The sequence below is a fragment of the Aspergillus nomiae genome (genome assembly GCF_001204775.2).
Source record: "Aspergillus nomiae NRRL 13137 chromosome Unknown contig00112, whole genome shotgun sequence".
Classification (NCBI taxonomy): Eukaryota; Fungi; Ascomycota; class Eurotiomycetes; order Eurotiales; family Aspergillaceae; genus Aspergillus; species Aspergillus nomiae.
This window is the reverse complement of record NW_015378167.1, coordinates 41,209-61,410: the sequence shown is the minus strand read 5'-3', so window position 1 is coordinate 61,410 and position 20,202 is coordinate 41,209. Positions and strand designations below refer to the sequence as shown.

Genomic DNA, 20,202 nt, shown 5'->3' with positions numbered 1-20,202 from the left:
ATCGAAATGCGTTAAATCGAACTGAACATGTCAATACAATATGGATACAGCTTTGATTGCTAATCTGAGCAGCGCTCGATTCTCCAGAAGAGTCATACAGGAGACCCTCCACAGGTTCTTTCCGATCCGATGTGGTCCAAGCTCGGAAGCAACAGTCGGGCTATTTATACATGCTATGACTAACGAGGGACTGTAACTAGTTAAGTTACAGTGTACAGTGTACACGATATGGACGGTCTGGACCCGCCATCTCGATATTTGTGCTATGCGGGGTTTTACAACGATTCACTTTGTGCGACCAGGTTTATCCCTCGAGGCCCTAAATAAAGAACAAAGCACATTGTCGGTACTCGAACGCAACATTGCTCAATACCTCTGCATATTTATCATCGGCTAAATAAACCACTCGTTGAGATATATACAATGATAACGAAGGAGATAGCCACCGGAAGAGAAAGGAGAAAAGGAAAAAACAATAATCAGTGTTATGCGCTAAATTATATCGTATACCGAAACTCTGGAGACCCCTCGATGACGCGCTCCCCACGGTCCGCTTCTCTGTTTGACCGGCGGAACCACAAGCTCAGAGAGGCCACAATTATTAAAATGAGGATATTGCTTCTGCAGGGCGCTTAGTAACTCAATGCGGCCAAAGCTTGACTTGAGAAAGGACAAGTACTTACGCAATAGTAGTCCACATGCCCGGTCGGTATCCAGGTGCATCTTGGGACCTAAACACCAAGCTACTCACAATTCCTCCGATACCACCAAAACCCACCAACGTAGCACTAGATAATGCACGGGTCCATTGACCACGAACGTTGTTCGCTTGATATGCCATACAAGCTGGGATGTTGGAGTTGGCACCGGCCACGGAGAAGAATACGCCCACGTACCGCGCAGCATTGCCTTTCGCAAAGCCCATAATGGGAAGTCCGATGAGACAGAGTAAGGCATTGAAGATGACGATTGCTCCTCGTAGACGATATTTGTCACCAATCCAGGCGGTTGCGTACATTACCATTCCGGCGAACACATAGGGTGGCGCAATTAAACATTGTGCGGCAGCGGTACTAAACCCCATACCCTGTTCAAGAATGATCGGAAGGAAGTATGCGATGGCATACGTGACAGTCGTAGTGCAGCTGTTGCATGTTAGGGCATTGCTGAGAGAACGAAATGCATTCGGCACGCCTTACAAGAATATCATTGCAAAACCCCAGATCTTCAGGTCGAGGGCAGGTGACAGGAAGCGCTTAAGAGAGAAGGGCTCCTGGTCTCCATCGGAACGATCTCGGTTGATACGGCGGACGATGAACGCGCACTCTTTCTCACTAAGAAACCTCCAAGACTTGTGCGCCTTATCGGGGAAGTCCACTAGAAAGATGATGGTCAGGATGCCAATCAGCCCTGTAATCTACTAGGATTAGCAATTGAGTTCGTTTAGGGAAGAAGCGTACATACCACGCCTTCCATGATAAAAATCCATCTCCAGCCCTCCAGATCCTGAAGCCCGCCCATCTGCATCAGCCCAAAAGCTAGAATACCAGACAATGCCGACGCCACGCAGCCGATCAAGTAGAATACCGAGAACCGTTTTTGCACGTCAACTATCCCTGTCAGTGCTTGGGAGTAGCTCGTATTGTAGGTTTATACTCACACCGAGTGTACCAGCTAGACAAAAGATATACACAACCGGGAAAGTAACCTATATCGAATCTGATTAGCTCTGTATTGCCAGGCATTGGATTATTGGGTTTGGGGAGATTACCTGCTTCAAGTATACCCAGCAGTGCACGGGTTGCGACCATATGTTTCCAATTCTTTGCGAACCCCATGCCCTTTGAAACAATATCAATAGGTTGTTCGATGGTGATCATTCACCCACCAGTGTGTTGAGCGACTTACAACTAGTATTGCCCCCCAAAGAATGACGATCGTTCCCAAGAAGTAGGTAGGGCCTACCTTCCGTGTTATAATTGTCATAGGTGGCTGGAAGATCACGTAGGGAACGAAGAAGATGAGGACCATAACGGACTACTGATGTTAGCAACAGGCTCAAAATGTATGATGAGAATGTTCAGACACACATATCGAGTTCCAATTGTCAGGCCTAGGTCCTTGGTCATGCTATGGGCGATCAATCAATGAATCATCCAATTGAGGAGATGTCCCACTACACCGGGGAAGCTTACCCCGCGACAGCAGCCATGCTCAGATTTGTCCTGTCCATGAGGGACACACAATATGCTAAACCGGTAATGGTGACAAGGCGTCTATCCACCCGGTGGATAATCTTACGCTGCTCTGCGTATGTGTATTCTTCGTCGTAGTCAACATCATTCAGGGCAGGTTGATTGATATCTTCAATCCTGGTGTCTGCACCAGGATCCTTTTCGCTGCTGGGATATGACATGACTGATTGATTGTTCGCTCCTCAAGTGCGTTCTGGGAGCAAAGAAGGAAGGGTGGTGGGGTGTCGAGAGGAAGAGGGGCACAGAGGACAACCGCGCAGATATAGGATTATATAGAGGCAGTCTGGTGTGTTTGTCTCATATTCAGCACCCAGTTAAACTTTTGAACACAATTACCTCTTCAGTGTGTCACCCGTTAGTTGCACAACACCGGACGGTGAAGACCCATTGAAAAATGCGCTATAGACGCCATCTTTCGTGCCACCAGGCTGGAGGCGACAGCAAACCAGGATAGCCGACTTGAAATCGCCATATTACCTCGGCCTTGGGAAACAGATCGCTATCTCAATTGGAAGACAGTGACCTCCCCACATTTCCCCAGCTTTTTGTGCTCGAGAAAGTGGAGTGAAAATGATGCGGGGGTGTTGAGCGATTGACATCAGGACTTACTTGGCAGCTTGGCATAGTACATCCAGCTATCCTCATTCGCTCTGGGATCAGACACTTTGCTGGAACCTCCGGAGTCGCCGTGCGAGCAGTCGAGATCTCGGAGACATCCCAACACTTGTTTTCTGCGTCTGGCTCTTTGTTCTCTGGATCGCATGGTTCTTCCGACACCAGCACGACGGCACTTCTTCCACTGGGTCATTCACCAGAAACCCCGTATCATCCCGCGTGGTCAAGGATTGTGGCTGGATGCGGGCCAATCCCAGGCCAACGCCCAGATAGGTTCGAGACTGGACTATCTCGGAACTAAAATTCCAATGTGGAGGATCCATATGCGCGGATTAACTCCGTGTCCTGGTCAAAACAAATCTCGGGGGAATTTAGACTTTTAGCTTGCGTCTCGTGGAAACTCTCGCAGAAACTCTCGCACAGATCACACCTCGTCAAGATTAGCTCATACAGTTCGAAAAAGATTGAAGAAATATCAACGAAAACAGTACTCGAGCATCTTGCTTATTGTTTTCGGCCATCGTCATAGGCCTCCCAGCCCGTCTTAGAATGGGGCGTGGGTTGATTGGGGGAGGGCTAAGCTGACTCAGGTGAGCAGCGAGACGTCGAATGAGATATACTCTTCATGGGGGATGTCCGTGTGCATAGTATGGTGTACGCCGTATTGGGCTTGCTAGGATTTCGTTAGTAGATACGCCTAACGGCCCTAAGAATCTGAGCAAAATCCTTTGAATCTAGCTTCGGCTCTACAAGTCTCTACTGTGGAGCTCAGATGTCTGCCTAGGAATTCAATTGGGAGATGACTCAGTATAGGGTCAATCGACTTGTTCGGTCTGTCTATGTTTTACCATCAATAGCTGCATTGTAAAGAATAGCCGGTGGTGCCCGGGTGGCGTCCTTCTTCCAACAAGCCAAAGTGCAAGACAACCGCATTTACTGCTTTCCTTCCCCAATGTGAAAACATGCTAGGTAGGTCATTACTGCCACATGCATCGTGACAATACATTTGTGAGGTACGAAGTAGCTTTGGCTAGAAAGCTTTCAAAGCGGGGCAGGGATGGCACGTAAGGTTTGATAGCACCAGGGTTTCTGATCCAAGTATATAAAACCTCACGTAATCCAGCATGCAGGGATTCCAAGCTAACTCCACAAGCATCGTTTAATTTCAGTGGGTGGCATGGTTCTGCAATAAAGAGCCTCGGCTCAGCCCTGCCATACGTATCGAAATATTTTATGATTGGTTTTCTATAAGTTTGGTTCAAGGTCAGCCGCCCTTTGATTGGGATCGTTTCATTCCATTAGTTAACCTACTCGCCACAGTATATGTGTAAAGGTCATCACGCTTCAGTGCCTCCCAACAATGCTTGGAGATTAAGCATTGGTAGCTCAAGTCAGCTATCTACCTGGGGATACTGTTGATATACTCAATGCCATCCTCTCGGTATGTGTCAGCCTCGATATAACTTCCATCCTTAGGCAGGCGGAACACGAAGTTCGATGTTTCCTGAGAATACTGCGGCCATACGGGAATATTTGCAACTGCGTATGTTAGATCTCTACATTTATCTCATATACAAAGATTAAAAATATAAGGCACATACCATTGTGCCCATTAGGGTCTAAATCGGCAACAAATGAGGTCCACATTCGAGCGGCCAGGTTACCAAGCTCAAGACGGGCGGGATCATCCCCCAGTGCTGTGATATTTTGGACCGGATTGGCGAACACAAAGGGAATCTAGGTTTCTGTCAATACTATTTAGCAGTTCAGTAGGTAGTGGTAACCCCGGACACTCACCTCTGCGAAGTGACCCACTCCAATAGTGCTGGATGTATTCAAAGCAGGTACATCCCATCTATAAGAGTAAACCTCGTTTTTATACTTAGCCATATTTTGTGCGAGGAGCCGCCTCGGTCCGACCATGGTAAGATCGCCTGCCATCGACTCATATCGCTTATACATGAGTCCTAGATCTGGCCATGTGGTATTTCCCCATCCGTATGGGCACCCCTGGGCAGAGTCATTGGGATAGAACGTAAGCAGCTTTGTGGCTTGCTCACGATCAAGCACCCAGCGTTTTGATGCTACTGCTGTTAGTAACTCTCTAAATTGGTGATTGCTGACACTCACATATAAGCTGTTCAATACACTCATCGTCCGTATTCGTCCCTGTTGTACCGAAACTAGTTCCCTCGTCTGTGTTTGTTCCCAGGAGGATGGGCACTTTGGCCATGTTCCCTTGCGTGATGCTTATCTGGGGATACTCCTTGATGAATGTACCATCGATCGCTGCGAACCACTCTAGTCCTTCATATGCTGCATCGTATAGTGTTTCATATGATACATCGCGTAGGCATTGAAGTGTGTCTGTCGAAGAAGAACAGCTTTTACCTCATTAGCTGACACTCGAAAAATGTTAGAGATAAACATACCCCGTTTCTTTCACAATGCGATCGTACATTGGCTGGTACCAGTCTGTCCCATTCCAGGGTGGCCCGTTGGCATTTCCGGACTCCATGATTGCTATTGAATCAGAATATTGGGCCAACAGTAAGAACTGAGACGAAGCTCACCTGCTCGGAAAAGACCTTCATTGTCCCCGTCATTCGCAACCAAGTGCGCCCCAACGCTATAGGCACCCCTGTGGTCGTCAGTACTCAGTAACCCATATCTAGATCCACTCGTTTCTTACGCAGACTCCCCCCAGATCGTGACCTTATCCGGATCTCCACCAAAGGCCTCGATATTCTGTTTCACCCACCGCATCGCAACTCGCTGATCTCGAAGAGCAAGATTGTTATTTCCGGAAGCCTAAGCCGTCAGGCCCAATTGCACAGCCAAGTAGAGGGCCAATGACAGTTAAAAAGCTTACCCGAACCTCCTCAGAATCCAAAAGACCAAAAGCTGCCAATCGGTAATTAATCGAAACTCCCAAAACAGGTTTATCGTTCAACGCGCCCTGACGAACAATGTAACTCATATTGTACCTGCCAGACAAATCCAATCAGCACCGCACCAAGTTTTTAACATGTAGTAGCTTACCTCGGGTCCGCCGTTGCGCCCTGTTGCCATCCACCTCCGAAAATCCATAACATGACCGGGAGCAGTTGAGTCTCGTTGGGCTGTAGCTTAGGCCGAATAATGTTCAGATTATGGCAATCTTCGTTCAGTTGTATCAAGCACATGTCGACCAGTTTGGTCTCATCGGACCCGTATCCAGGGCATTCGTAGCCGTATTCTGTAGCATTGTAAAGTACTGCCTCCTGGGATATGTTCAAGTCGTCTGCGGAGGCCGTGTATGGCCCAGAGTCGCTATCACTGGCAGTATAAACTGTCTTCAGAGATGATGGGGTAAACCGGATAGGTTTATCTGCGTATTTGATACCGAGAAATAACTCCTGGTCGAATTCGGGCAGCGAACGACCGACGAAGACGGTTTCTGTTTGTGAATTGCTCGATTTTATGGTAGCCACGGGTGGTGATGGGTTTTCATCAGTTCGACTAGCTTTCAATGGACCTGGAAGAGCAGAAACAGACACCCCAAGGGTGAGAGCTCCCCAGAGCAGCTTCTGGTAATGGCAAGCCATGATTTCGTGGATGGCACAATTCGCTTCACAGAAAGCCAGGCGTCTCAAAGACATATATGATATATTACGATGGCGATTGCCACAACTATATTAAAACGAATTTCTCCGAGTGGTCCATCATATCGACTGCTTGCGGGGCCTGGATTTCAGAGCTGGTCAACAGTAAACGATCATTCGACAATCTATGCCTGGCTAAAATTTCCCTAAATCGGCCAAGAGAAACGGTCGGATAGTCATTGGACCTGGCAATGCCCTCGATGAGATACCATGGAAAGTGGATTATCTGATTGAAGTGCAAAAACATTTCCACTAATAAGAGATCACATATCTTCTAAAGCCTCACTTAGTAGCTGAGAAGCCAACATCGAACATTCCACCAATTAGAGCATTTGCATTTCTGGGGTAATTAGTACTGTGGTCATCTCACTCTACCCCACGGCGATCAATCCCTCACTAGTTTAGCACTCCGCCGGCTTCTAGTGTAGCGCTAAATCCTCAGCTTTCATCTATTCTACAGGATTACATCCTGGATTCTTATTACGTATCTAATTCCTTATTCCTCTTAAGCTTTTCTGGCTCACTACCGGAGCATACAGTATGCATACAACATCTGCCATATGATATCATCTTTCACCTCGCGTTTACTGACAAATGACTACTACAAAAATATCTTCAATCATACAGCACCCCATATATGCCGCGAAGTGTTCTTGATCTTTTAGTTATTTATTCATTTCACATCATATTACAAAAGTCCAGCCTTCTTGCTGTCACGTCTCTCAGCAGTGAGACATAATTCACATATGGAAACATCAGCTATGTCTGCAGTTACACTTTCTTCCACCATCAACACCCCAATCTATATCCGCTGCACAGACATAGTAAGGCTGAAATGAGAAAGAGGCACCCCATTTCATACATTTACCAGGCAGCAAGCAAGCCAAATTGTGAGCCCACAAAGCAGGAAACATGTTCTATAGTATGCACCTTCCTTTCGATACTCCCCCTCTCCACGGTTACCTGCTCTTCACCCGGGCTAACCTCACCACTACACAGAAGCGATACTCGACCAACTCTTCTACGTACCTTTTAGAGACAGAGAGAATAAAAGAAACCCCGAGATCAGATTCTCATTACCCTACACAAGACAGAGAAGATCGAGAGCTCACCCTCAACATGATCCTACCAACAGCCTCCCCCACCCACTCCCTCTTTGGCTCTTTAGAGGATGTCTTGTATCACACTACTACTAATAACTTCAACGAGGTCAGTTCAATATGTCTCAAGTGCGGAGGTCCACCCCATATAGACGATAGTCTCCGGCCCTAGTTGTGTTTCTCAAAGAAGATATATACGCTTGTGGTGTTGGTGTTACTCTTGACTGTATCCAGTACGTTAATATTTGGTAGCAACGGCAGCATCAAAATGGGCAAACCAGTGAGGCCAGTAACGCGGTAGCCAAGAAAAAGGGGAAGAGGAAGAAGAAGAAGAAGAAGAAGAACAGAGGAAAAATGGTAATTTTATCCTTCGGTGCACTGAGTATCTAAGTTTTTTACAACTACTAATTCTCTTGATAAAATGCACAGCTTTATCAACTGTTTCGTCCAACGCCCCCTGAGCCACAACCCCTTTCTCAGACCGCAAAAGCCATACGGCGAAGGCGTCAGCGCGCTAGGCGGCGTTTGAGGATTGTATGGACAATGATATACTAAATATGCTGTGGATTTGAGTACGCTAACCTGTTTCTATTAGAAGCAAATCAAAAAAGAGAAAACAAGATTGGGATGGATAGTGAGAGAGGCAAGAATCAGAGAGGAGGCAAGACGACAAGAGGAGGAAAGACAGGCATGTCTCATGAGTCTAGAATATGAATCGACTCGCATACAACAGGCCGAAGTGTATATGTTTATCAACTGTTGAATCTTCATCACGGAATGTTTTACATTTATACTTTATAGCTTAGATTTAATTCCCACTAGTTGAAGTGCTGTGGGCACTTGCCTGAGACATCGCAGATCCACAACACAAACTTTTACGTGACTTGAAACTACGTACGATATACATTTTCACGTGTTAAGCCCTGAACCAGGGTGGAGCTTCCTTCAATTCGAGAGAGATTCTGTAGAAGAGATCCACATCGTGTGCGGGACTCAGTGTTCTTGTTAGGGCATCGTTAGGCTGTTACCTTACCAATAAATAGGGGCGCATCCCCGTTTTTTCTGGAATACTCTAAAAAAAACCCTAATGTAACCCAACCACCGGTGTTTTGGATACACTATCGATTTGGAAAACTTTGTGGATTATTTCTATTTCTTTCTTTTTCCTCTCCGAGATACCTCAAATGGTCGCAAATTACTCATGCTTAGAAATATCTCACTACCGAGGTATTACAAAAGGAAAACAAGATGAAAAGTGGGACGCGAAGAAACAGAAGAGTGCGAATTCTGCATAATCTATTACCCTAGAATAACTCGTAGTGTCGTACAGCAGGTATTATTTTCTCTACACGATATGTCTCTGGTCCGCCTCCTGTTGTCCATGGAATATGGAGACTTCGGTGGTCACTCCGATACTTTTAGGCGATGACTGTCCCGGGCCACTTGGGGGGATATTAGTCTCCGAGCCCATCATCTCATAGTCTTCATACCCGTTCTTGGACCAAGATAGTAGGCGCTTACTGTCTCTAGCCCTAGACTTTAACCCGGATGTAGGCTTCGATTGACTTTTCATATTAGACCTGTTGCGCGTCGAAACCGTGTACTCGGTCAGATGAGTGAAGATGTTCCCAAATACTGGCTTCAAAGCCGGAACAGACAGCGCGATCAAGGTGCCTGCAATCTCGGCATTCTCGATGCCCATCATGGGATTGTAGGCCCAACTACCGTCATCAGCCCATTGGCCCACTGCAACAAAGTAAACCCGGACGGCGGAAATGACAATGACGCTGTTCCAGTTTTGTTAGATCTGGTGGAGATATAGCGGGAATCGATAAGCCTTACAGAACACCTGGAAACATAACGAGAGAGAGTTGGGCCTTCCTTTTAAGAGAGACGTGGAGTGTCTTGATAAGGATCGTCGGGATGATAAACATGAGCACATCGCAGGTCAATGAAACGCCGGAGTTGACGGAATAGACCAGACCCCACGTAAGACAGTTATAGCTGATTGGTTCTTCCTGCCAGGGGTAGGGCCATAGGCCTGTTACAGGTCGACAGTGGAATATCAATAGAAACAGCTGGGGAAGATATGCGGCGAATAGGAAGCCGGCTGCAATCTTGATCACAAGGTGTAGTTTGCTGGAGCGTGCAGCCAGGCGGTGGTAGAAAGCCAACCCCGATAATCGACAAAAGAACAGAGCAGTGGTGTAGAGGATGTGCGCAACGAAATCTAGAATCTCAGTCTGACGCACCGTGGGCATCGCCAGGACATACTGAATGTAATCCATATGGCGACCACTCCCCAAATAAATTAAAACGAGAGACAGAACGACAAAGGGGATGTAGATCATCTATATCGGGACTAAAGGTTAATTCCAGTTCTGTCGTCGTATCTGATAATTTGTCCGGGGTGATCATACCATCGTGAGAATGGCCAAAGCATCGTCGAGGCCGAGTTTCTTGACAAGCCATATCCGTGCGTAGAGCCGCACTATCATGATCGCCCCGGTGAAGCATACCAGGAATATGATGGCCACAATGGCCGGGCGATCGCGCGACTCGGCGAGGTACTCGAGCGACATCCCAGAAGGGATCTTCCCCGCGGCATCCGCGAGGAGAATGTCGTCGGGAATGCCCATGGAGAATGATCCACAGAAAGAAGGATTGGGCCTCACTCAGCGGGACGTGCGTGCCATCTTAAAGGTAGGCGTGTCGTGTCCATCCAACAAAGGCAAACCAAGTTGTTTCATGGTGGATGAAGGACGCAAACACTAATAAGAGAAAAATTGCCTCCGTTATAGAACTTTAACCACTGTCTGATAATGGCTCGCACTGCCCAGAAATGGGCCTTGTGTCAAATCAGCTCCAACAATGACTTTGAAAGTCTGGTTGCGGTGGATACTGAGTGACAACGAGTGAGATCCCGCAGAGTACCGAAGCTGTGGGCTTGACATTTGGCTTGCATCATATGGGCTGATGGTGGAGGTTGTTGCCTCGTGTAGCGGATAATCTGATTGCTAATTAACTTTGGTTCGGATTAATAAAAATATCTGAGGTTGCATCGAAAAATTCTGCAGTGGAGATAAGGAGACCAACGATGTTTTGTCTCTTTTCTTCCCCCTGAAGTTAATCTCGCAAGTCCGACGATGGTTGTTTTTGCTGACCTGCAGGCTCAACCCAAAATACGATTGGGAACGCCTGAGGTTAGAGACATCACGGTAGTGGCGCACATGATTTCTCGACTAGCCTGATTTGATCGGATCGAGATCCATCCTATCTCAAACCAACGTTCCAAAAGTCGCGAAACAGCCAACACCATCACCCCGATCGAAGAGTGGAGGATTTCCCACACTGGTTCGGCTGTTAGTGCCGCTGCTTCTCCGCTTTGGTTCGCTCTCATCACTGCCAGTATTAAACTATTGCTTGTAGCCTTGTACAGGTGGAACTAGTTCGTTAATGACCGCCACGACCTTCTCAGATGAGTATATGAACGTGGAGTTGTGGAACGAACCAAAAACGCTCCGCCGCCTCTGACATTGCTTTCCCCCTTGCGCGCGATCGACCCCTGATCAAAAAGGTCGATCTTCCCCCGTTTAAGGCGGTTGTTCCTACCAAACACCAATTTTTCATCATCGTGCAACCATCATGGTCTCGAAACTGTTCGGTCGGCTTTTGACCACCGGTCTTGTGTTGGCAAACTCTGTTTCTGCCAACCCTGAGCCGTCCGATCACGATAGTTTGGTTGCAGCTCAGATTGTGACTAACCCCTATGAATATGATTTCCCTGCCTTAGGCGCCAACGGAGCCTCCCTCTTCCCCATGCGTTTGTGCAATGGCTTCAAGCTAGAGGAAGCCAGCATCGACGCCATCCAGGAGCAACTCGAAGCTGGGAGTCTCACCAGCGTTGACCTCCTGCAATGCTATCTGGAGCGCATTTACCAGACTCAGTCTTATTTGAAGTAGGTTTTCCTCATTTGCCTGTATTTAATATCTCTTCCCACTGACGTCACCACCAGTGCGGTTTTGCAAGTCAACCCGGATGCTTTCAAGATAGCGAAAGCCCTTGATGAGGAACGCGCGCAGGGAAAGACCCGCGGCCCGCTCCACGGCATCCCATTCATCGTCAAGGATAACATCGCTAGCAAGGATCGTTTGGAAACCACTGCGGGTAGCTGGGCACTTCTGGGCTCTGTTGTGCCCCGTGATTCCCATGTTGTCCACGGCCTTCGTAAGGCCGGTGCTCTCCTCCTGGGCAAGGCTGCCCTGAGTGAGTGGGCCGACATGCGTTCGAACAACTACTCTGAGGGTTTCACGCCCCGTGGAGGTCAATGCCGCAGCGCGTACAACCTCACTGTCAACCCTGGTGGCAGCAGCTCCGGGTCTGGCGTCGGCGTTGGTGCCAACCTGATTCCATTCGCCCTGGGAACGGAAACCGATGGCAGTGTCATCAACCCCGCTCAGAGAAACTCAGTCGTCGGCATCAAGCCTACTGTCGGTTTGACCTCCCGTGCTGGCGTCATTCCCGAATCTCTGCACCAGGATTCCGTTGGTACTTTCGGAAAGACAGTGCGCGATGCAGTCTATGCCCTTGACGCCATCTACGGTATTGACCCCCGCGATAACTACACTCTCGCCCAAAAGGGAAAGACTCCCGAAGGTGGCTACGCGCAGTTCCTCACCAACAGGACTGCCCTCAAGGGTGCCACATTCGGTATCCCCTGGGAATCCTTCTGGGCCCTTGGTGACGAGGATCAAATCTCTCAACTCCTTGAGCTGGTCGACCTGATCAAGCAGGCCGGTGCCACCGTGATCAACGGCACTGAACTGCCTCACTACAAGACCATTGTCTCCCCGGATGGCTTCGACTGGGACTACGGCTCCACTCGCGGATATGCCAACGAGTCCGAATACAGCTATATCAAGGTCGACTTTTACAACAACCTCAAGGCCTATCTATCTGAGGTCGAGAACACTAATATCAAGTCTGTCGAAGACCTCGTCCAGTACAACCTCGACAACTACGGCTCCCAAGGCGGATACCCAAGCATTCACCCGGCCTTCGGCTCCGGCCAGGACGGTCTGATCGCCTCTCTCGAAAGCAAGGGTGTCATGGATGAGACCTACTACCAGGCACTCGGATTCTGTCAGCGCACCACCCGCGAGGAAGGAATCGACGCCGCCCTGAAGTACAAGAACGGAACCCTGGACGGCCTCCTCGTGCCTCCGGATGTTGCACAGAGCATCCAGATCGCCGCCCAAGCTGGGTATCCCGTCATTACCGTTCCGGCCGGCGTTGGAAAGGAATCTGGCATGCCTTTCGGGCTGGCTATCATGAACACGGCTTTCTCGGAGCCTACCCTGATCAAGTACGCCAGTGCTATTGAGGATCTGCAGAAGTCGACTGGAACCAAGTACCAACGCTCTCTTCCTGAGTGGCGTGGCTATTTGACTCGCAACCTCCCTGTGATTATGTAAATAGATTAAGAGATTAGGTGTCGGGTGGGAACACCGGTATATCTGCTTTCTTAGATGATAGACATCATGTAATATTTGGTTAGACTTCTCATAGACTATGTATGTCTTGATACATACTATTTGACTTTCATTCACTTTCTTGTTATTTTTTCTGTCTCTGTTTAGATATTTGAAATGTAAACCCTGTAGTTAACATCTAACAGTCTAAAGTCACAGCAGCGCGGTATGCAAGCACCAAAAGATTCGGCTCTCATCCCATATATGTATCTCCAATAACATAGAAAGAAGAGAAATCTATTGGTTGAAATGTTTGGTCAAGGGTTTCCAAGGCTACCACCTCGATACATCCCTCCCAAAAATACTATTCAACACCCACCGGAACGCAATCCGCAACTTATTCCTCCAACTCATGCTCATAGTCAAATACGCTAATTTCCACACAAGCCAGGCCCTCCGTCCCGTCAAATACTTAGGTGGTTTGCTAACCTCAGTAGGAAACTGCATCAACGCATTGGCATCTCCAATGTACGCCAGAGTGCCCATATTTTGAAAAGAGAACGGTTCGGATCTCTGAAGGTCGCCCTTGTTCAGCCTAGTAGCGAGCCACTTCGCTTCCTGGGTCGTCGCCTGCGCTGTCGCGGGTGGTGCACCCGTTTCCGGCATGGCGTTGTCACCCAGAGCGAAGACGTCCTGGAGGACGGCGGTTTTGCCGTCGGCGTTTTCTAATTGGACGCGGAGTTGGCCGTCGACGAGGAGGGCACCCACTTTGGGTGCCTTTTTGATGTGCCATGTTGTGTCTTTTGCGAGTTCCGGGGACGCTTGGGTGCCGTCTTTCAGCAGGGCTGATGCGGTGGGGAATGTTTCCACGTCTTGGAGAGCTGTCTTGACGAACTTGTTCATTGCGTTTCCGGTTCCCCAGACGCACATCCCGATGCCTACTTCGCCTTCTTCTTTGGTTGTGATTGTGAGGCAGTGTCTGGGGTCCATTTCGTAAGGAGGTTCGGCTCCTGGCGCACCCCAGCGAAGTCCTTCTACGTGGTGCGAGGTTTTGATGTCGATGCCTTCTTTCTTCATGGTCTCCATGGCGTACTTTGATAGGGATTCATCAAACATAGAGAGCACCTTCGGTGCTACATCGTAGAGGGTGATGGTGGGGAGACCTTTCACGGCAGGATATAGTGCCGTCATATCCTTGTAGATAAAGTCACGGAGGGATGCCGCTAGCTCAGTCCCTGTCGGTCCAGCACCGACAATAGCAAAATGCAGCAGCCATTTCCGCATCTCCGGAGTCGTGGTCGGTAGCACCGCCAGCTCGAAGCATTCTCGGACCCGACGTCTCACGCGTCGCGCATCACCAATATCCTTGAAGAACATGGCATTATGCCTCACTCCGGGTGTGTTGAACGTCTTGCTGACTGCACCAACGGCGATGACTAGTTTGTCATAGGGAACCTCGAAGAAATCTCCCTTCCCCGGGCCTTTTTCAGACTCCCTTTCATGCTCATGGGTCCGTGGCGTTTCTGTAACGCCTCTCGAGACCACGGTTGACTCACATAGAACAGTTTTCTTTTCCAAGTTGACAGCTCGTGCAGCGGCCTGGATGAAATCGACTTTAGCGTGAGGATCCCGAACTGGCTCCACGATGTTTGAGAAATCCAGCGACCCGCCAGCAGCGTCAGTCAGGAGAGGAGTAAAGACAAAGTATGAGCGAGGGGAAATAACGACCGGGGAGAACGACTTTGGCGACAATTTTCGGGAGAGGGTATATCCTCCCCAACCGGATCCAAGAATGACCACTCTTTCCTTCCCGCTGTCAGATTCAGGAACTGCCGCCGAATGGTCAACCTGCGTAGCCAGACATCTTCGAGACTGTACAAAGCTCGAGCGACCCACTCGGCATATACTTGATAGCAAAGGCCGGGATATCCGTCCGAGACGGACAGGGCTATTCACAAACATCGACGTCATTTCCAGTATACAGATTTCAGAGCCAGTCGCTTTAGAGGAAATTGCAGACGACTTGACATTTCATTCGAAGAACTTATTATGTAGTTGTTTAAGGTTTAACGATTGAATGGATCGGCAATGCAAAAGCACAATGACTGGCTCTGAAGACATGATGACCTCATCTCTTCAGCGCATGGAAACAACAATGTTAAGCGAGCTTCCGCGCCCGAGTCCCTCCGAAAGAGCTCCGCAACAGCGCGCACGCTAGCATAAATCTGAGCAGAGTTCTGTACTCTGGACCAGATCAGCGAGGGCATCGAAATCTCCCCGCGGAACCCGGCGGGTACGGATCGCCGTATTTCCGAGTTCCTCAAGTCAATCATCCGGATCCACATGCGAATTTGTGGCGATCAGACTGCAGAATTCCGAATCGTTGAGCAGGAAGGGCATGTGAGATGAGATAGATGGGAGGCAAAGAGGTTGGAGTTGAGAGAAGTAATTATTATCACGTGCCGGTGGCATCGATACAGGGCCCTATGTATGCACTAATCTCATAATATAGTAGTACATCAAATCTACATCCAATCATATCGCTTTCTTTCATAAGCTCGTCAATATATCTCATCTCGCCTCAAAAATATACTTCTTTTACCTAAAGAACGAATGGTTCCTCTTGTAGAGACAGGTAGTAAGCTTCCAGCCAATTGTGTATCAACACTTCTCCGGGACTTTGTCCCACTGAGAACCTTATCCAATCCTAATGTCGTTGTAGGCCTTGGCTCTTCGATCGCGGACTGCCGACGGGGTTTCTTCTTCCGATGAAACATCCACCGACGGGTCCGCCGGATGGCTTCCTGGCATCCATCGCCGATATCGTCCACAGTTAGGGCAAGGAGAATAAGTGGGATAGAAATGGCAACTCCAATGCCGAATGTGTATTCTGCGACGTATGAGAGAGGGAGTTGCTCCGATCCGTCTGCGCTGTGGGGAAACTCTTCGAGGTTCATTGTAAAAAAGGTTGCGATGAATGACAGGGGAAGAAAGACGGTTGTGACGATAGTAAACACCATGAGAATCTTGCCCTGGCGGGTTGTGCCAGCAGCTTGGTCGCGGGCGAATCGGGCCTCGAAAGCGTTTGCATGCTTTTGCTTTAGATCTAGCAAATCCGTGATGGATGAATATATACGCTCTGCTTGCTTATCCATCCGCTCGATGTCCTTAAGGTGCATGTCGATCGCGCGTTGCTGCTCCTTGAATCGCCTCTTGATTTCGTACTGCGATCGATGCTCTACCTGATAAATTCCAAAGATGACATCTTGGAAGTCAAGTAGGACATCTTGCTGGTGTTGTAGAACAGTACGAATCATGTTGAGTTCGTCACGGATGTCCTTAGCCTCGGCGAGAAGGTCGATCTCCTGTCCGATATCGAGGAGATTATCCACGAAGAGGGGCACTTCATCTTCGTCTTCTTCAAACTGTTCATCGCCGTCACGGTCGGTGGCATCCTTTTTTGACTGCGAGTTCCGAGCGAAACGACTCAGCTTGCGATGGTTTTTGAGCCAGTCCGAGGCCTGGGCTGATGCACGGTTGAATTTATTAAAAAGCACTGTCTCGCGGTCCGTTGCAATGCCAATTGAGGACTCGAACATGTCCAAGAACTGGTACTCGTCGTCACCCATACGGTGGCGGTCAAAGACACCCGAACAGCGGTTTGTGATGATGCTGGCCAAGTCATATACAGAACGAACTGGTTCTCGAGTCTTGGAGTTTATGTCCTCTATGATTCCGTCCAACACGTTTAGCGGGTCATTTTTTGGTTGTTCCCATCGTTGTGCGAAACAGGTGACGATCAAATCCGTCCCCATGATCCACATCCACAGTTGGTCCACCATGAAAATCTTGGGCTCAGTTCCGTATCTCTCTTGTCCTTGTCCCTTGGTCTGATAGCGATACACCACCTGGTCCTGATCTCGGGTCTGGGTGTCAATATTAGGGTAGAAAAACTGATCCAGTGTCCGTCGGACATGAAGCGACGCCGTGGAAGATGCCAGGTGCGCGCGGATGAGCATCTCATCCCGTGTAGGGGAGCGAGAGAATCCAGTCTGAATATTAAGCGTCTCAGCTCGTTGTATTGCTTCTTGCATTTTCAGCCTTCTTTCAGCAGTTTCGAAATGGAGATATGGCATAAACACGCACACATTGCTGGTGGCAGAATGTCCGTTGTCCTTACAGAGAGAGAGTGGATGTCGACGTTGCTCGTCATTCTTCGAATTTTGTATCAATTCACCCTTCGCTCTACCCCGTTTGGTGTGATTCTTCGCTTTTTTCCCTTGGGAGCTATTCGAGGTATCGTCAGATTCGGCCCGTTCGAGCTTTCCTCCCTGTGGCTTCTGCTTCTTTGCTTTGTGGCTACCGCCGTTTGCTGGACTTTTCGGCAGCTCTTGGAGACGCCCGTTGATGACAATTTGAGGGAGCTTTCTCTCAACCTTCTCCTCTGCGCTTTCTTCTTTTTCTTCATCGAACCGTTGCTTTCGTTGTGTGCGTTGACACATTGGTCGCATAAAGAGGGAATGCGTTCTTTGACCTCGATGTTGGTAGTGGAATGACCTTTCAAGGCCCTTGAAGCTGTCGATGTCATGCGCGCCCTCCTCGATGAAATTCTTAGTGAGCAGCGCCTCGACCCAAGCCATATTGTTCGCGGGAAGATGAATCCACCTGAAGTCGGTAACTTTACTATCCTTGGGAACAGTAGTAAAAGCTTGCTTGTGTGGATTATCAGGGTCTCGCCCGTATAGTAAGTTAAAAACTGATGTTTTTCTCACTCTGTTCTCGTTGCGAAAGTTTCCAAAGTCGACAACTGTCGCTTCGAAACCTTCGCAAGCACCCCGTGCATCCGGCGAAAGTGCATCTACATTATTGAATGGTGCCAGGAGCAAGACGATATCTTTGCGCTTGAACTGAGCTGCTCGTAAGAATGGCGTACAGCCAAAGTTATCACGGACCCTCCGCTTCAAATCCGGATGCTCTAGAAGACATTGGACGACGTCGGTGTGTCCTGCCTGGGCTGCCAGATGCAGCGGTGTGATACCATTCAAAAGTTGACTGTTGATCTTGGCTCCAGTGCGCAATAAAATGCGCACTATCTCCTTAGCGCCCTTATCACAAGCATTATGCAGTGGAGTCCAGCCGCCATCACTTCTGGAGTCAATATCTGCACCGTGTCGGAGTAGAAGATGTACAATACTGTCCCAATCGTGAGCGATTGCGATATGAAGTGCACTTTTATTTCTGTACTCGGTCGCATTTACGTTCGCAATGGGCCCATGTGGTCTTGTCAAGAGCAACTCTGCGAAGCGCAACTTCCCCGTCGCGCAAGCCCAATGCAGTGGAGTTCGACCCAACTCATCCTGGCCGGCTTCACCATCGATCTCGCAAACAGTCTTCAACAAAAGTGCAATAACATCCTCACCCCAGTTGCAGTGCTTATCGGCTGCCAGGTTATGCAGCACATTCCTCTTTCTGTGATCTTTCGCGTTGACATTTGCGCCTCGTGCGATTAGTATTTGCAGCACATGCCAGTGGTTCTTCCAGGCGGCTGTCATCAACGCCGTTCGACCATCCTTATCCGTCGTCTCTAGAGGTATGCCATAATCTAACAACAGCTGCACTATCCGGACGTGATTCCGCTCAACGGCGCGCAATAGCGGTGAAGGGCGATTGTTCGCGACGAGCGGAGAGGGTCGATTACTCCCATCCTTCTGATTCACGCACAATAAGTCCAACAAATACTGCGTTGCAGCAATGCATCCGCGCTCGCAGCTTCGCATAAGCCCAACTCGCAGAAAGTTGTCACTGTACTGGCCATTCTCGTGGGCCAATTCGATAATGTGCCTCAGCGCCTCGACGCTGTCGTTTTCGGCCGCTCGTAATAAACGCGGCTCCAGACGGTCACCGCTGTCACTTGCAATACTAGATCGTGACCTGGACATGGTCAAGGCTTTGGGCGGATGCCGCTACCGCATTCTATCGGTCGGTGCAGCTTTGACACGAGTGAACGCGCATCGAAGCTGAGGCGGAAAAAATGGCGATTGTGACAGTAAAAATTGCGGCAAAGTGTGTGATTAGCGTAATTACCACACGGGAAACCAATACGAAGTCGATCATTTAAGCAATGGCCCGGACGTGAGGTAGTTCATTTAGCTGCAGATTTTGAGGCCGATCCGCAATAACGTCCAGTATTCTGGCAGGGTCTGAGCGATTCCTTTTTCCCTTTTTACTTCGTTTCCCCCCACCTCCCTTGGTTGCCAAGATACCTGCATCATGTTTACTTGTCCATGACCATCGATGATGGGGACAAGATGCGTGTCAATTTCATTTCCAGCTGTTGCTGTGCTCTCGCCCTCAACAGCCGCCGTTTCGCACTAAGCGAAGTGGCTGGGTTAGCGCGGGTCGCTGACAGAATATCCTGTTTGACGACTTTCTGATCGGCAAATTAGCAGTGTTTCTGTATCGTACGACTTGGCATACTCCGGGGTAGAATGGCTAAGAGTTATCTCGTGTAAATAACTTCAGAGAGAAGGGATCAGCGAACACCGTGATCCTCTAATAGAGGATATTGTAGGATATAGAGGTTAACGGGTAAGGTTTTCTTGGGAGTACGACAACCTCCAGGAGCCGGGGGTTTGGAACCAGAGGATAAAGGGGGAGGGGAAGGACAGAATGTTGCTGCTGAATTGCAAAATCCCCAAAAAGGAGGGTTTTATTATAATAATTACCAGTCCAACACGGACCATTATCTCTATCAGGTTCATAGTAAAGAACATCAAATCAGACCGCCTTTGGGTCAACAGAAGAATCCCAAGGGAATTCGCCAAAATAGAACAGGAGAAAAGGAAACGAAAACAAAGAGAGGAAGAGAAGAAAGGATTATATGCTTGCATGATGAAGGACGACAGGAGGTATGAAGGAACGCGGTGCTAAGACACAGATCTTCAAAACCATGGCAATCTTGCCATTTTGTTTAATGCACGCTATAGTCAAAGTGAAGCACCCATCTTCTCTTTCAATTCCAGGCCTGGGATTCAGATAGATTTGTAATTACGCCATTCCAGCCTTTTGGTCCAAATAGATTTATGTGCGCCCATAATGGTCAATAACCGACGTTAA

The 20,202-nt window shown here is 48.7% G+C and overlaps 6 protein-coding genes across 6 annotated transcripts; 1 reads left to right on the top strand and 5 right to left on the bottom strand.

The window, feature by feature from the left end:
* Positions 1–377: 377 nt before the first annotated feature.
* ANOM_005246 (putative phthalate transporter) lies at positions 378–2,416 on the bottom strand (the record flags this gene model as incomplete). Its single annotated transcript, XM_015550503.1, has 9 exons — positions 378–621; positions 684–1,145; positions 1,200–1,417; positions 1,465–1,610; positions 1,661–1,708; positions 1,772–1,841; positions 1,909–2,037; positions 2,091–2,130; positions 2,196–2,416. 9 exons carry the CDS (start codon positions 2,414–2,416, stop codon positions 498–500), a joined length of 1,458 nt encoding a protein of 485 aa, XP_015407441.1. The 3' UTR covers positions 378–497.
* A 1,853-nt stretch (positions 2,417–4,269) lies between these two features.
* Positions 4,270–6,457, bottom strand: ANOM_005245 (putative triacylglycerol lipase (LipA); the record flags this gene model as incomplete). The annotated part of the gene is made up of 9 exons (XM_015550502.1): positions 4,270–4,409; positions 4,472–4,607; positions 4,668–4,954; positions 5,001–5,254; positions 5,303–5,393; positions 5,444–5,511; positions 5,563–5,681; positions 5,743–5,857; positions 5,913–6,457. The coding sequence occupies 9 exons, from the start codon at positions 6,455–6,457 to the stop codon at positions 4,270–4,272; spliced, it is 1,755 nt and encodes a 584-aa protein (XP_015407443.1).
* Positions 6,458–8,876: 2,419 nt separating this feature from the next.
* On the bottom strand, positions 8,877–10,253 carry ANOM_005244 (uncharacterized protein; the record flags this gene model as incomplete). The annotated part of the gene is made up of 3 exons (XM_015550501.1): positions 8,877–9,401; positions 9,457–9,965; positions 10,035–10,253. The coding sequence occupies 3 exons, from the start codon at positions 10,251–10,253 to the stop codon at positions 8,960–8,962; spliced, it is 1,170 nt and encodes a 389-aa protein (XP_015407430.1). The 3' UTR covers positions 8,877–8,959.
* Positions 10,254–11,242: 989 nt separating this feature from the next.
* On the top strand, positions 11,243–13,089 carry ANOM_005243 (amidase family protein; the record flags this gene model as incomplete). Its single annotated transcript, XM_015550500.1, has 2 exons — positions 11,243–11,573; positions 11,631–13,089. Exons 1-2 carry the CDS (start codon positions 11,260–11,262, stop codon positions 13,087–13,089), a joined length of 1,773 nt encoding a protein of 590 aa, XP_015407438.1. The 5' UTR covers positions 11,243–11,259.
* Positions 13,090–13,419: 330 nt separating this feature from the next.
* On the bottom strand, positions 13,420–15,057 carry ANOM_005242 (putative pyridine nucleotide-disulfide oxidoreductase; the record flags this gene model as incomplete). The annotated part of the gene is made up of 1 exon (XM_015550499.1): positions 13,420–15,057. One exon carries the CDS (start codon positions 15,055–15,057, stop codon positions 13,420–13,422), a length of 1,638 nt encoding a protein of 545 aa, XP_015407437.1.
* A 590-nt stretch (positions 15,058–15,647) lies between these two features.
* ANOM_005241 (ankyrin repeat protein) lies at positions 15,648–19,025 on the bottom strand (the record flags this gene model as incomplete). Its single annotated transcript, XM_015550498.1, has 1 exon — positions 15,648–19,025. One exon carries the CDS (start codon positions 19,023–19,025, stop codon positions 15,648–15,650), a length of 3,378 nt encoding a protein of 1,125 aa, XP_015407440.1.
* Positions 19,026–20,202: the final 1,177 nt, after the last annotated feature.